This window comes from Crotalus tigris, unplaced genomic scaffold, assembly GCF_016545835.1.
Source record: "Crotalus tigris isolate CLP2741 ecotype Arizona unplaced genomic scaffold, ASM1654583v1 scf7180000017666.379230911805:20528666, whole genome shotgun sequence".
Classification (NCBI taxonomy): domain Eukaryota; kingdom Metazoa; phylum Chordata; class Lepidosauria; order Squamata; family Viperidae; genus Crotalus; species Crotalus tigris.
In genome coordinates this window covers 5,497,446-5,514,421 of record NW_024096552.1, presented here as the reverse complement: position 1 = coordinate 5,514,421, position 16,976 = coordinate 5,497,446, and the positions used below count along the sequence as shown (strand labels likewise).

Below are 16,976 nucleotides of genomic sequence, written 5' to 3'. Positions count from 1 at the left end.
ATACTGAGTCGCTCCATGATATCTCCTAGAGTCTAGGATTTCCTTTATTCCGAAGGGTGGTTTGCCCTCCACCATGATTGGAGGTGGTGGTGAGGGGATTTTTGGCCGTAACGATGACTGATGCTCTCTTTTCAGCAAGCTGCAATGAAAAATTGGATGCATTTGCCTGAGATTTTTGGGTAATTCTAATTCTACTGTTACTGGGTTTATGATTCTTTTAATTGGAAAAGGCCCTATATATTATGCTCCAAGTTTTTTACAGGGTTGTAGGGACTTTAGATATTTTGTAGATAAGTATATCATTTCTCCTATAATGAATGTTGTAGGCTCAACCCTTTTTTTTTCAGCTTGTGCTTTGTATGCCTGCCTAGCTTCATCTAATGCAGTGGTTCTCAACCTTTTTAATGCCGCGACCCCAATCGGTTATAAGTCGAGGACTACCCAACGGGTCGTAAGTTGAGGACTACCCAACCAGTTGTAAGTCGAGGACTTTTCCTGCCCGGGAGCGCTGCGCATGCGTGGTGCCACCTCCTGCACCAGCCGAGGCATAGCTGGCAAGCGGCAGACACGGCGCAGGCCGACCACCGGCTGGGCCACCAGCTGGCCCAGCCTAAGGGAGGTAAGGCACCCACCAGGCCCCATGCACGCCAGCAACCCTCCCTGCGCCCGCCGGCCTCCCACCTCCCACCTCCCATCCCTGGCCCTCTTTTACTTATATTTTTAGTAGTTGCTCAGCAGGGAGGGGTGGAAATTTCCAGACAGCTCGCCTTCACTGCAGACAACTTGCAGCACCGTTTGCAGAATGGGTCTTTTGGCGGGCTCAGCAGGGCAGAAAAAGCCTGGACAATTCCTATTGGCTTTTGAAAGCCAATAGAATTAGACTCTATTCAAGAGAGTCTATTCTATTGGCTTTCAAAAGCCAATAGAACAAAAGGGAGTAGCACAGCCAAGGAAAAGGGGGAAAAAATGGCGGACTGCATTGTTTGGCGACCCCCGTGAAATGGTCGTTCAACCCCAAATGGGGTCCCGACCCACAGGTTGAGAACCACTGATCTAGTGCTTTTCTAACTATTGGCCGGGTGTTTTGTAATTGTTCCATCTATTCTTTCAGTGATGGGATTGCCGGTTCGTTTGGGGTTAATTCTGGCATGGGGTTGAAACTTTGACTGGTGGCTATTTGTAAAGGAGTGTAACCTGTGCTGGAATGGACTGCATTATTGTAGGCAACTTCTGCAAAAGGGAGTAGGTCCGTCCAATTTGTTTGCTGAAAATTAATAAAGCATCTTAAATATTGCTCAAGTACTGAGTGACAGCGTTCTGTTTGTCCATCCCCTTGTGGATGATGGCTAGATGTCAGTCCCTGAGTGGTCCCTAAGAGGGATAAAAATTCCTTCCAAAATGAAGACATTAATTGCACTCCCCTATCAGAGATGATGCGTTGGGATGCCCCATGCAATCTGTAAATGTGCTGGATGAAAAGTTTCGCTAAGGCTTTTGTGGTGAGAATCTTTTGGCAAGGGATAAAGTGCACCTGTTTGGAAAACAAGTCCATGACCGTCCAGACAACAGTATTCCCATTGCTTTCTGGTAATTCCACTATAAAATCCACGGCTATTTCCCTCCAGGGGGCTGAGGGATTTGCCACTGTTTGTAACAGTCCGGGTGACTTCCCTTGCAACCTCTTTGCAGTTGCACACTTTGGGCAGCTGGCCACGTAACTTTTTGTGTCCTTTTTTATGGATGACCACCAAAATTGTAATGTTTTTACAAATCCAAAGTGCCCTGATGATTTTGTGTTGTGGTAAAGCTGCATGAATGTGACTCTTTGGGCTGTTGGTATATATAACTTTTCCCCCACCCAAGGCAACCCGTCTCTCATTGTGCACACATTTTTGTTTTTTTCTGGAACTATTCATCTGTTTCCAAACTTTTCTGGAATTCAATTCCAGTTTGGCTGCCCAGCTGTGGTTTTAATTTAGCTTGTGCTCTGGTGGTTACTGGCGCTGCTAGTTGTGATTCTACCATCATCTGTTTAGAGTCGGTGGCTACCGACTCTAAACAGAGTCGGTAGGAAGTTCTTTCCCCCCGGCAAATGCTTGAGCGTAAATTGGAACTGGTGAAAATGCTGGGACCAGCGGGCTTGCTTGGGGTTGAGCTTCCTGGGTGTTCTCAGGGCTTCCAAATTTTTGTGTTCAGTCCACAGCTGGAAAGGGATTTTGTTGCCTTCAGGGAACTGGTGCCACATGAGTAATGACCAACGTATCCCGTATGCCTCTTTCTCCCATACGGGCCAGCGCTGTTCCATTTCTGTGAGTTTCTTGGATGTATATGCACAGGGTTGCAATACCCCCCACTGCCACATCACTTGCATCCGCCTGTATTACGAAGGGCTTATCCATGTCTGGGTGCCTCAGTACTGGTTTGGCAGAGAAAAGTCTCTTTAATCTCTCAAACGCTGCTTGGCACTCCATTGTCCATGTTAGTGGCTGGCTAGGTTTTACTGAGGATGCTCCCTTCATTTTTAATAAGTTCATGAGGGGCAGGGCTATCTGGGAAGGTGGTAAAAGTTTGCAAAGCCTAGGAAACTTTGCAGTTGCTTTCTTGTGCGGGGTGGTTCCCATTCTAATACTGCTCTGACCTTCTCTGGGTCCATTTCAATGCCCTGTGGGGATATGCGATAACCTTTCCTGGTGGAATTCGTATTTCGAGATTTTGGCATATAGGTGGGTGGCTTGCAATTTCTTTAAGACCGCTCTAACTAGGTTGACATGTTCCTCTTTTGATTCGGTGAAGATAAGAATGTCGTCTAAGTAAACCAGGACCCCCTTAAATAGGTGCTCCCTTAAAACATCATTGATTAATTGCATAAATACTGTGGGGGGCCCTTTTAATCCAAATGGCAAGACTTTGAATTGGTAGCACTCCATGGGGCAGTTAAATGCGGTCTTCCATTCATCCCCTTCCTTAATTCTCATGCGATAGTAAGCTTCCCTTAGATCTAGTTTAGAAAAAAAATTCCTTTTCAAGAAGTGTGACAACATGTCCTTCATGAGGGGCAGAGGGTATAGGTTGCTTTCACTGATTGTTTTCAGGGCCCTATAATCCACACATAAGCGTAAAGAGTCGTCCTTCTTCTCTCTAAAGAGGACCGGGGCAGCCATTTTAGGCTTGGCTGGCTCAATGAATCCCCTTTCTAGGCTTTTCTTTATGAATCTTTCCATTTCCTCCTTCTCCTTTGGGCTCATGGAGTATAATCTGGGCTTTGGGAGTTTTGCCCCAGGCTTGAATTCAATGGCACAGTCTGTGGGTTGGTGGGGGGGAGCTCATCCACCCTCTCCTCACTGAAAACCTCAGCAAGGTCTCTGTATTCCTCTGGTATTTCTGGTAGTCCCTTTTCCTCTCCCATGGATGCTTTTTCTGTTCTTGATTCTGGTAGCCCCCCTTGGGATTTTAAGTCCATAGGATCCCCCTTCAGGAGTTTGATTTCTGCCATCCTCCAATTCACCCAGGGGTCCCATTTTTTTTAACCATTCAATCCCTAGGATCATTGGGCATTCCATGCCTGGGGTCACCACAAATGTTATATCTTCCTCATGTTTGCTCAGGGAAAGGTGTATTGGTAAAGCGGCAAGGGTGGCTGGCACCCCCCCTGCTATGGACCCATCTAACTGGCTTGGATTCTGAAAAAATCACTATGATGTTGATAATTATAAAGAGAAGAGGCATCCCATGCGCTCTTTCTGTCCCCAGATTTGTCTTGTGATTTCAGGAAAAAGGGAACAGGGGAGGAAAACATGTTTGTGAGAAGCCTCTGATGTAATTCCAGAAGTGTTTGAAAGCCAATGGGCCCAGGTTTCTCCAGTCAAACTGTTTTGTCAAAAATTATGGAGAAATCAATCATCATCATCATCCCCCAGTGAGGCACTTCCTTGACATGATTGTGGGGCTTGTGTACTCTGAGGAAGATGAGAGGTATGCCAGAGGTTCAGCCATACTGAACAGGTCTCATCAGAGGAGTCAGACAAAGAGTATCTCTACCATAAAAAATATGGTGAGTCGTAAATTTCAGAAAGCCATACGAGCTCAGATGTCGACTGGGTTAACAAGGTCCATGCTAGATGTTGGAGTTCCTGGATATCTGGTGAAAAATGGATTACAGGACTCAGGACTGTTGGCTGAGCAACCAGGGCCAACAGCTGCAGAACTACTGGAAGAAAAGATGTTTACCTGTCGCAAATACACAGTGATTGAAAACAAAGAAATAATGATCTGTTATTATAGATCAAGTCCAACAAAAAGAGGATATCTAAAATGAATGCACCTGTCCTGGAAAGAACAACATCCAGAATCAGAAATAACAGAACAGAGACTAGCAGATCAATGCTGATTTATAATATGAAATAAAGTATTCAGAGAAACAGAATTGGGTGGACTGCAAAGGTTTACCCAAGGGCAAAGAAATCAAAGCCTTGCCAGAAGTAATTCAGAATATAGAGGCAAACAAGGGGGAGTTGGCAGTGAAGGAATCCAGCAGAGATATACAACTGTTCTCATTTGGAAACCAGGCACCTCTTCCTCAGGAAGAACAAAACCCTCTAACTAAAGAAATAAAAGATTGAAACAAAGAATAACTGAGCATCTAGAACAGCACAAAAACAACCTAATAAGGTTGCCTGCATGAAGCATGTTCAAAGAAACAGCTAGCACAAGCATTAAAAGATGCAAACTGCAATATCAAGTATAAGCATCAATTCACTGCAAGAAACAAACCAACTAATGTACAGCACAGCTGCAGTTATAATGAATACCTGGGATGCAAAATCAACAAAGAAGAAAAAAAAACACAGTGCACCACAAAAATGGAAGGTTAGACTGGAAAATAAGATCAGCAAGTTAAGATCAGATGCAAGCAAGCTAGAACAGATGAAAGAAAAGAAGCTGAAGAACAAGAAGACCAAAGAATACCTAATGAAGAAATACCACTTAGAAACAAGGAAGATCAAGGAAGCACTGGAAATAATAAAGCAGCAAATAATAGCTATAGCCAGGAAAATCAGCAGATACGAAGCTCAAATTGCAAATTATAGGCAGAACCTCCAATTTCAATCCAATCAGAAATGTTTCTACCAATCCATCAATGGAGAAACTGCAATGAATCAGTCAATACATGACAAGGAAGAAACAGTGCAGTTCTGGAAGCAGATATGGGATAACCCAAAGAAATACAACAGGGATTGTATTATTGTTATTTGCTTTATTATTTCCAGTGCTTCCTTGATGTTCCTTGAGCATGTGCAAGGTGGGAGACTAGCCTTGCATTGATAGGCTGATGCTGTCCCTGCAAGGGAAGTATAAAAGGGCCAGCGCCATTTTGTTTGTTGTTCTGTTCTGTTTGTGATCTCAATAAAGAAGTTGTGTTTTGTTACTCCTGCCTCGCTTCGATGTCTCTGAGTCTAAAACAGAACAGTCTTTTTGTCTCTTCTCTTCTCTTCTCTTCTCTTCTCTTCTCTTCTCTTCTCTTACCTTATCTTTTTCTCTTATTTGTTCCCATTTCCTTATTTTCCTTATTTTTCTTTTATGTTTCCTTAATTTTTTAATCTTATGTACAATCTTTAGTAAAATATATTATTTTGTAGAATATATAAAAGCAAGATAGCAGAGTCTGTCATAATGCTAGCCTTCTCTCTTTTGCAGGTGCATGTAATGCTCCATTCACCAACTTTCCTCCTTCTCTCCCATGGATAGCACTGTCTCCTATCAAATTGCTGACCTGTGTTTTCCAACTGAAACTGGATCCTGAAACTTCTTTGGGGATGTGGTCTTATGTCACCTGCTTCTTGAACAGCTGCCCATCCTGGCTCTTAAGAGCAGCTACAGATGTAACCACTTCACCCTCATAATACAAAATATATGAGTTAGTTTATTTTATTTGTTTTAAATATTAAATGAAATTTTTAAAATTGGTTAAGAACAGAACACAAATAAACATTGCACACTGTTATTAGAGGACAAAGAAAAAAGGAAAAGAAAAAAAGAAAGAATAAAAATATACAGGGGTTTAGTGACAGATCCATACTCATATATAAAGTTGTACACAAATATTTTCATGCATAGTACAATACTTTCTTATAAGCACCCATAATTGTATTGATGAGAAACCATGGAGTGTTCAGAAGATGAGAGAAAAAGGCAATTATTTGTTTTGGGCTTGCTCAGGGAAACACAATGAGAGCTATACTTTGGTTTTTGTGGTTAGCTGCTCCTTTGTATTCAGCTCAGGCCTCAGCAAAATAATATAGCTCTTGGGGAAAAAGATGCAGCTCAACAAGCCAGCACTGGAGGCTAAGATGGAGAAGATCTGCACAGCCACCATGTATTTGCCCTTGGTGCTCAGGTAGGTGGGCACAAAGGAGACCCAAACACTACAAAAGACCAGCATGCTGAAGGTGATGAGCTTGGCTTCATTAAAGGCCCCAGGCAGCCTCCGGGCCAGGAAAGCCACAGTGAAGCAGACAACAGCCAGGAAGCCCATATAGCTAAGGGCAGAGTAAAACATGATAGCAGGTCCTTCATTGCACTGCAGGACAATCTCTGCAGGGTGGGAGTGCTTGTCTGTATCAGGGAAGGGAGGAAAGATTGCCAGCCAGATGGAACAAATCAGAACTTGGACAGCAGAGCAACCAAGAACAAGAGCATTGGCCAACGTCTTCCCGAGCCACCGCCTCATTCTGTTTCCTGGTTTTGTGGCCAAGAAGGCCAGTACCACTGTGATGGTTTTGGCTAAGAGGGAAGAAACAGCTATTGAGAAAATGATAATGAATGCTGCTTGTCGGACAAGGCAAGTAATTTTTCTTGGTTGACCAATGAAGAGAAAGCTAGTGAGAAATGAAAGGAGCAGTGATGTGAGTAGAATGTAGGAGAGATCTCGGTTGTTAGCTTTGACTATTGGAGTTTCGTGGCATTTAATGAAAATTGCTAAGACAAAGGCTGTGATGAATGACAAAAATAGAGCAAAGGAAGCCAGAATGATCCCCAAATATTCTCCATATGACAGGAAGGTGATATCCTTTGGAAGACAGCAGTCTTGACTTTCATTTGGATGCTGATCTTCCAAGCATCTGGTGCAGTGGTCTGCATCTGCAAAGATAAACTCTCTCTTATTCGTTGCTAATAATCTCTTAGTTGTACTAACAGGAAGTCAATTGGAAAAATCTGGAGGCCTTCTTTAATGACCATGGAGGGCCTTGATTTGAACACAGAAAGGGCTGTACTGGATGAAATAATGAGGCCACTAAAAGCAATAAATTGTATTTAGGGGAATCACAGGTAAGGGTTTAGTGTAGAGAGCGATTTGTGTTTTGAATTTCACATGCTATACTTTGACCTACAGATATAATAATTTTCACGCAGTCTTTCTCTGAGGCCTAAGCATTCTTTTCAAGGTTTCCCCCAGGGTAAAATATTTGAGAAAGGCAAAAGCAGAAAATCAGTTGGCCTTTTGGAAGCAATTATTGCTACTGACCAGCCAATTTTTGAGCCAATAGTTGCTGAAAATCTTCTTAAGGACCAGCAGAAGGAATAATGCACGATCAAATATGTCATCAGGACCAGAGGTTTTATCTTTTGAGCTTTTGGACTTGTGCTGTAGCCCATCCTCAAGAGAAATCTGAAAGCTCAGAAGACTAAACTTCTGGTTGCGATGACAGACCAAGATTGGATCATGCAACATTATCCTGAGACATGTACATTTGCCTTCATTCATGAGAAGAAATAATATAGATATTAAGTGTAAGTGCTAGGAAGATTATTTCAAAAGCTCAATCAAGTGAAAACACAGGAACAAACAGATGCAGAAGGATGTTTTTAAGTTAAAATTATTATGATAAAAATGTAATGCACACTAAAAAAGAGAAAGAAAAATAGAAGATACAAAAAATTAAAAAGAGAAAAAATAAAATATTGCATACAACAATAAATGTATATAAAGAAATGATTTTACATTTTGTCATAATAAGTATAAACCATTTTAGTATTCTCATATTTCATCTCTGATCTATAAAGAAATCCCTAAAAACTTTGTCATTTCAGTACTGATCAGCAAAAGTCTAGAGGTAAAAACATATCCATTTTCACCTTGATCAAATAAACCAATTTTATATTTCTCCTTTTCCTTTTAACAATCTTGAACTTTAGACCTTTCAAATAATGTCCTAAAACCTTATTTCTTTCTTTTTTTTTTTTTGCCTCGTCTCACAAAATCCTTCAAAGGTTTCACAAGTCTCTTTTGTAAGTCCAATATAGGGAGATTATTGAAATCACCCTCTTGGTTTTCACCCTTTTAATTACTAAAACAACAGCTGGTTTCTTTGGTATGTTCATTGTATCATCTTTTTCTGTATTTTTCTTATAATTTGTCATTTTTACATACAGATCAGTCTTAGGTTTTTCTGGTAAAACCTGTCCCTCTTCCATAACATCTTTGAAACACTGTCTATCTATAGAGACAATCTCAAAATTAACTTAAGGCTGCATTGTTGAAAAATACCCTTCAGTATGTCATGTTAAAATGTTTTGTTCCATTTTGTATTAGTGTGTAATATTAAATGTTCTTGTTCTTCATTGTAATCTTTACCTTTTTCTCATTCCTTTTAAGGTCCAACCTTCAAAGTATTGTCATATCATTTTTTTTAAAGAATTAAAAACAAAAGTATTTTCCCATGGGAAAGATTCTTATACTCATTCCAAAATTGTATTTCAAATGTACATGGACTCTCAGTCCATTTGTAATTTTCTAAAATCAAAATTTTAATTAACTGTTTGCTGTTTATTCCAGAAAAAAATTAAGTCCTTAAACTTTTTTTTTTAACTTTTTTGTTGTAGAAAACTGTTCACTTGATTGCTGATCTAGTTTGGTTGCTGGTCTGTTTGTTTGTCTAGCAATCAAATTAACAATACCTCAGTCAAGGAATTACCAACACAGACAAAAAGCTGGTAGTAAACAACAGCCTAATGAAGGAACCACTAAGAACACTGAACTAACCAACAAAGCTTAAAGAAAGACTGGCAATAGCTGTGCACATATGGTAGCATTTAAACTTTATATTCGATATAAGCAACTTAGGCATCAGGACAGACTACTGTGATTCTTGTTCAGAATCTAGTTATTGATGACCGTGGCATGGTAACTGACTAAGAACATGTCTCTCACTCAGTTCATGACCCTGATGTCTGTCATAAATTTTGGAATTTGGAATTACTTTGGAATTCACTTTCACCCAGCTAAAGTTTTGTCTGCTGCTTCCTTCTTTTTGCCTTTTACTCTACCAACTCCTGCTCCCCTTTTGTTGGAATTTTCAAAAACAAGTCTATCTCTTAACACTGTGTCTGCCCAGGGATTGTGTTTGGCTTCTACAAGGATGCTAAGAAAGGCAGGATGCAAAACTACTCTTGACTGAGTCCATGGGTGTGAGTATGTGTCAGCAATCATCAGACCCAGAGAAATTCATGACTACTTGAATACAGTGCAGGCATGTGCTGCATTCATGCTCCTATGTGCTCCAGCAATCTTCTGAAGTTTCTTTTTTTGACCCATTTGCACAGTCCCAATATCAGTCTGAAACAAGAATTTGTGTACCACTTCAAGGGGCAACACTTGGTCATGTCACATAAAGCCCCAAATTTGTGTACCACTTCAAAGGGCAACACATGGCCATAGATTGCTGATATGCTGCCATGTCACATAAAGCCCCAAATCATTTCTTGCTCATATTTTTGAAATAACTGAATTCATAAAATTCAGCTTATTGGCCTCTTTTTCAACAGCCTGTTTTCCTTCCTGAGCCACTCACCTTCCTGAGTGGAGATGGTTCCCTTTGCACAAGGAATGCAATCATAGCAGCAAACCGGTCGCCCTCGCTGAACCACCTTGAGGAACCCAGGTCGGCATCTTTCCACACATCTGGAAGAAGGCAGGGTCTAAGCAGAAAACCAAGAAAAGATGTGCTCATTTACAAACACTAGAAAGTTGCTGATGTGTGGTAAAATTTTAATATAATATATATTTCCTGAAATATACTTATTTTTTTCATTCAAATCTTGACAACTGCATCATACATGAAATACGTTGCATTATACAGTGTCTCAAATGGCCATCGGGATAGTAAAGCTCAAAAGAGATAACAAAATTTAGGGTACCTCAAATAGAATTTTTCAATATTTATATAATATAGGTAATATATAAGGAAGTGACATAGAGTGACTTTTCTTCCCCACCTGGTTGAACCATTTGGGCCATACTATGGCTTCTTCGTCAATCTTGAATTCAGGCTCCGAGGAAGCCTGTCTTGCAATGCTCCCAAATTTCATACTGACAACAGAGTTATTTGAAAACTTCACCCAGTTCACAATATCCAAATCAGCTGCTAATTCACCATTCTCATTCAAATATATTCCATCGATGGAAGTGTTGTAAAACTGAGAATCTTGCAAGAAAGGGTGAAGCTGGAACAGCAGAGAAGAAATCTAAGTTTAGTACAGATGGACAGCGAATCTCTTGAGCAGTCCCATAATATTTGAAATCGTTGCTTTTAATTAACCTTGTTCATATAGCTTATATATTTTGAACCGTTTTCCTTTCTTATAAAATTAATGGTCTAGGGTCTTCAGAAATGAGATCCATGTGGTTATCTTCTGAACACATTTTCTTCCAGACCGAGGGTGTGGCTGACATTCTGTCCTTTACAAAGACATTTCAGATTGTTTTAAGCCACAAAGTAAATAGTAATAGTAGTAAATTTGGAAGGGACCTTGGAGGTCATCTAGTCCAACCCCCTGCTCAGGCAGGAAACCCTACACCATTTCGGACAAATGGCTGTCCAGTCTCTTCTTAAAAACTTCCAGTGTTGGAGCATTTACTGCTTCTGGAGGCAAGCTGTTCCACTGATTAATTGTTCTCACTGTCAGGAAGTTTCTCCTTAGTTCTAGGTTGCTTCTCTCCTTGATTAGTTTCCACCCGTTGCTTCTTTTCCTGCCTTCAGGTGCTTTGGAAAATAGCTTAATTCCCTCTTCTTTATGGCAGCCCCTGAGATATTGGAATACTGCTATCATGTCCCCCCTTGTCCTTCTCTTCGTTAAACTAGACATACCCAATTCTAGCAACCATTCCTTATATGTTTTAGCCTCCAGTCCCCTAATTATCTTTGTTGCTCTTCTCTGTACTCTTTCTAGAGTCTCAACATCTTTTTTACATCATGGTGACCAAAACTGGATGCAGTATTCCAGGTGTGGCCTTACCAAGGCATTGAAGAGTGGTATTAATACTTCACGTGATCTTGATTCTATCCCTCTGTTAATGCAGCCTAGCACTGTGTTGGCCTTACATAAGATAGGGTCTTTTTGTTTGGAGTATTATTTCTGTCTATATACTACTAAGCCTTGCCTGTTTGTCTTTGTATAATCTTTTACTGGGTGAAACAGTTCATCCTAGGGGCACAGTTTATGAACCACGGTAATTCAAATGGTCTAATACACAAAATGCATGCAAAATCCAGAACTCCATGACCCCTGTGAAACTGATATTTTACAAATTTTATAAAACAGTTTATCACATAAAATTATCCTATAAATTTCATGGCATAAATACCATACAACTGCTGATGGTTGACTGTGCTACAGTTGAATATGGGCTATCTTCAATCAGATGCGTCTCTGAATAGTTACCTGAATTTTTAATAACTTGTCCAGTGAAGGGAATAATTAGAAATTCTACCATTTTTGAAGAAATTAAGGAATCTGCTAAGGAAATATCTCTGAAATGATGCAACAGGTTGTAGATTGCCTAGTTTCAACTATCTCATGGATATTTATACGTGCTTATCTGGAACACTGTAAATTGCCATGAATCCTGTGTTATAGATTGTATTTGGAGATATTAAAGTTTCCAGTGAATATGGCCAACTAACGGAAGGTTTTTCAATTCTACAAAACAAGGAACCTGAGCTTATATGACTCTCCTGGGTTAGGGAGATTCTCAGAATCATCCCACAAGATCCTCCATATGGTGGCAATCTGCATGGAGAATCTGGAGCAGTGCCCCAAAGTAGTCAGATAAGCCATCCAGCTGGGGGCCAGGGGCGAGGGATGCAATCCCTTTGTTGTTTAAAAAGCAGATGTTTGGGGATTTATTTTGGAAATGGGCAAAATATCATATCTTTCACTTCTTGAACACTTCGATTATTGCTTTTACTAGGCTAAAAGAGGTTGTTTTCAGTCCAGCTGATCTATGGAAACCTTTTTTAAAAAATTGTCTTTGACCACAAGAGAGAGCTAAAGAACAAAGAAGATGAAGAAATATCAAAGTTTTTTTAATCAGACAGAGATTGCAAAAATTATTTGAGATTGCAAAAATTATTTTGGAAGAGTATTTAAATAAAATAATTCACTTTATAAATCAATTATGTTCCAAAGATGCTATGAAAGAGAAACAAGAGGAACAAATTACTCCAGTAATTTGAAAGATGAGCAATTGAGAGATACAACCAAGTGCAGAAAGTTATCAAACCACTGAGGCTACTGCACAAGTATTTGACAATTCAGACAAACTGAAATGTTGGAATATAAATCTGATACCAGCAGTATTTATTATGAAGGTGAATATAACTCCCCAGTGCAATTGAAAGAAGAAAAGCTGCAAATAAATCAATAATCCTGAAAAGAACAAAGTGGGGATCTCCACTTCAAAATCAAAATGGAAATGGACAGCACTGAGATATTTGTTTTAAAAGTCATATTGGAGACTCTCTTGAGAAAAAGAAAAGTTTATATCTATTTAATATACATTCCAGAGAAGGAAAAGATTGTATTTTACGAAATGAGATTGGAGAGAATGACTTAAATTTAATGTTAATTGAAGTTAGGATGGATTTTCTATTGGTTTGATATACGCAATTAAAAGAAAGTTCCAATGCATTGTTTTGTGCTTATAAAGTGGGTATAAAAATTGTAACTGAAAATTAATTTGGGAAGTGTTTTTGTTTAAGAGGAACAGGGGAAGAAAATGAAATGTTGATCTTTCTTTTATTCCACTTTTTAAATATAACACTGGAGTAATTCTTAAAGTTTGCAAAACGTTATTGAAAGTGAGTTTGAAAGTACATATGTGCAAAGGAAACTAAAAAGAGGCATTAGAATTGATTACAAAGATGAAATTTTTCAAAAATGTTTAATCTTAAAATGGATCTAAAAAGGTTAAAGGTTAACAAATTTGAAAGTGCTTAGTGATTTTTTGTTAATTCAGATGATGATGGTTTAGAAAGATTAGTATAGTAAGTGTAAATGGTAGGAGAAGGAACTTTGGAAAGAGTTATAAGTCAACACCTTTCCCCCTTCCTCTTATTTTCCTACATCTTGCATTTATAATCTTTTTTTTTTTGCATTTATGCTACAATGAATGTTAATAACATATCACAGAATTTTTTTTGACAACATCAGTAAATAACCCATGCCCCATTGGAATCAACATATTCTGTTTCTAAAGATTCTGGAATTGCCTATGTATTCCACATATTCAGAAGGAATCCATTGTGATGGAAAAGGGAATACCTGCCATGGCTGGATAATTTGCAGTACTGGTATCTCTCCACCACCTTTCACTTTCCTCCTCTTGGATCGGGAAGAATAAGCTGCATCCAAGGCCCCTGCCAAGGCCTGGACAGTATAGTAAGCATGAGAGGTGTCTAGAGACAAAGTTTTTTCAATCTCTTTTTGGGAAAAGGTCCCCACTGCCTCTTTCTCGGTGCATCTTGTCCAGCCTTTCACAGTAGAGGCAGCCTTGGAGTACAAGCAATGAAATGCTTTCTCTGCGAAGTAATACAGAGAAGTAAAAAGAGAAAGGATATCATATTTTATCTTTATCTTTTTCTGGATGAGGAAAGAGAAGAAACCCTGAATGTGTGTCTGGGATATGACACCATATGCCAGGTCAAATGTGAGGTCCCACAAAGCTGTTGTGATAATGACCTTCCCTGTGGATGTTAGGGATTCCACAACATATGATTCTGCATACAATATTGAGATTTCAGTTAATTTCTCTATTACCATTATTCCATCTAAAAAGAAACCAGCTTCTGAAAAATAAATAAATACATTGACCTGTTTCCACTTTTTTATTGAGGCAGCATCCACCTTTATATTTTCAGTATTCATTCCTGATAAGGTTTGTGAGAAAACAACACAAATCCCTTTCTTGAACAGCACTAGCACCATCGTTGCTATGAAATCCTTGCCATTGTCAGTGTCTGGAGCAAAGAGACCAACTGATGTCCATTGGAAATGCAGAAGCAATTCAAGTATGCCCAGATATTGGACTCCTTCTTTGGGGACGATAGTGTAGAAAAAGGGGAACTGTGTTTTATCACCCAGAAGATGGGAAATAAAAGAATAATTGACCTGGTAAAGAGAAGAACTTGGTGAGTGATTCACTTTCAGGAAAGTATTTATTACTGTTTTGCGGCCAAACTCTTGGTAGTATGAATGTCTTCTCAGAATTTCAGATATACTGTTTTTAGCATAGATTACTCTATTTTTATTCATGACTGTTACTACTGTCTTCAGGCCATTTGACTCCTAAAATCCTCAATAATCCAAACATTTCAGCAACATGATCCTTGGAGACCCAGAGTGCTCTCCTTATACCCTATTAAGTTGGATCCCCCATTAATGAGATGTGATCACCAGAGATCAAAAACTGTCTTATGCTGTATCTGTCATATCACTATCTCATCTTCCTCTATATCTAACCTATTCTTGGAATTTATAAGGTCTTCATTTGCATTTCTATCGTATTATCTATTATTTCCTTCAGTTGTTATTGAAGAATACATTTATTTTGATCTGTAAATAAACTCTTAATAGTTACCCATTAATGCTGACTAGCCAGATTCCAGCTAATTAGACCCCCCCCCCAGGTATAACTCTTTAAGTGGAATTAAAGAAGAGACTTTCTCACCTGGGGGATTTTGTAGTTACTTGACATTAATGAAATCTGGATGGAAATGTCCGTTTCTGTCCCTTCAATTATAGCTAAGAGGTTATTCTGTCTTCCTTTGCACTTGTAGTTTGGAACATTTGCCAGCCCAGGAGAGAGTAGATCTACCAAAGCTTCTGATGTTGTTCTGGCATCAAAATGATTGTCATGAATGTTGTAGCCCAGGGTGAGGTTGGGTAAGATACAGGGATCCTGGTTGATCTCATGGACAGCAAACAAGAAGGACAAGATTTTCCAGTACTTTGTAGTTGCTTTCCTGAAAATACAAGCACAAATATGTAAGTACATAAGTGATAAGTTATATGACTTTACATCAAATTAAAGTTATGTATTCAGAACTTTTTTTATTCTCTTGGTTTATCTAAAAAATAGAAAACTTCAATTTCTAGGAGATGCCAAAACTGATCCAGAATTACAGTGACTTAATATCTGATGTCCTGGGGAGTTGATTTGAAGTTCTGTTCTCAGGACGTTTAAATCATGTCTTCATTAAAGGATATCTGCATGATTTGGAACCAGCAGTGACTAGAGGGAGAAATGCTCTCTTACCAAGAAACTTGGTTAGTAGGAGCCTTTTTGAAAGCAAATGGTCGAAACATAGTGGTTGTTGCAGGAGTGATTCCAGTAATTAGGTAGTCCCCTGGCTGGAAGTAATTCAATGGATCTGTCTCAACCCTTTCTAAAGTTAAGGGGCACTTGGCATTCAGCTTCTTGCAGGATATCTGGGAGAACAGAAGCACCAGGAAAAATAATAGAACCATTTCCACTTCTTTCAGAATCAGGTGGCTCTCAAAGAATTAGAGAAACAGTTGATGGAGGCAAAGGGCTCTTGCAATATCACAACTGCTTTAGTGGCTTTTATACCACAAATGGAGGTTGGAGCCCACAACAAATTCATCTGAAAAGTCTAAAGCTTTACAGCATAAAATCACACTCTCCCACTGACACTAAGGGCTTTTATGTCCATGAGTGCCCAAGCTCTGATGAAAGATGTCCCCTGCACTGAGCTTAAAGCCAATGTTTGTGTCAACTCAATGGTGAACTTTGGAGAATTCCCTGGGGGTGTGGTGGGAAGGCAATCAATAAATCCACATGATTTTGATAATTATAAAGAGAAGAAGCATTTTCTCTCTTCTGTCCCCAGGTTTCTCCTGTGATTGTATGAACAAGGGAACAGGAAAGGAAAACATGTTTGTGTGAATCCTTTGATACATTTCCAGAAGTGGTTGGAAATCCCAGTGTCCAACTTTCTCCAGGGAAAGGGAAAGTTGTTTTGTTTGAAACCTGACCTGGAATTACAGTTTGCCTTTCCTCTACAATCTCAAGGCAACAGCTCAAAACTTGTAGGACAAACATGTGCTCCAGATAATATTCTTTGTGGTAACAATATATTATTCCTTAAGTTGGAGTTTCTCACGAGTCGTGCTTCAGCAGGATATAGCAGTCATGGCAGTGAAGCTTTTGTTAACCTTCAATTGCTGCATCAGTTGCAGCCATTTTTTAATAAGTGTCCCCTAATTCTAGTGACTCATGCATTTAATATCTTATGTCTAGATTCTAGAATCTAGACCAGTGGTTCTCAACCTGTGGGTCAGGACCCCATTTGGGGTCGAATGACCATTTCACGGGGGTCACCAAACCATGCTGTCCGCCATTTTTCCCTTTTCCCTAGCTGTCCTACTCCCTCTTATTCGTGGCCACACCCACTTGGGGGTCACCACAACATGGGGAACTGTATTATGGGGTCATGGCATTAGAAAGGTTGAGAATCACTGATCTAGACCATAGCAATATAATCCTCATCTTGGTATCTTTGAAGACAATTGGGTATGTCAAGTTTAATGAAGAGAAGGACTAGGGGTGACATGATAGCAGTGTTCCAATATCTCAGGAGTCAAGAAGAGGGAGTCAAGCTATTCTCCAAAGAAGAGGG

General features: G+C 39.5%; 1 protein-coding gene across 1 annotated transcript; it reads right to left on the bottom strand.

The window, feature by feature from the left end:
* Positions 1-6,232: 6,232 nt before the first annotated feature.
* LOC120305045 (vomeronasal type-2 receptor 26-like) lies at positions 6,233-15,642 on the bottom strand. The gene is made up of 6 exons (XM_039336352.1): positions 15,593-15,642; positions 15,005-15,299; positions 13,600-14,622; positions 10,297-10,500; positions 9,849-9,975; positions 6,233-7,137 (listed from the first exon to the last, which is right to left on the bottom strand). The coding sequence occupies exons 1-6, from the start codon at positions 15,640-15,642 to the stop codon at positions 6,233-6,235; spliced, it is 2,604 nt and encodes an 867-aa protein (XP_039192286.1).
* Between the last annotated feature and the right edge of the window lie 1,334 nt (positions 15,643-16,976).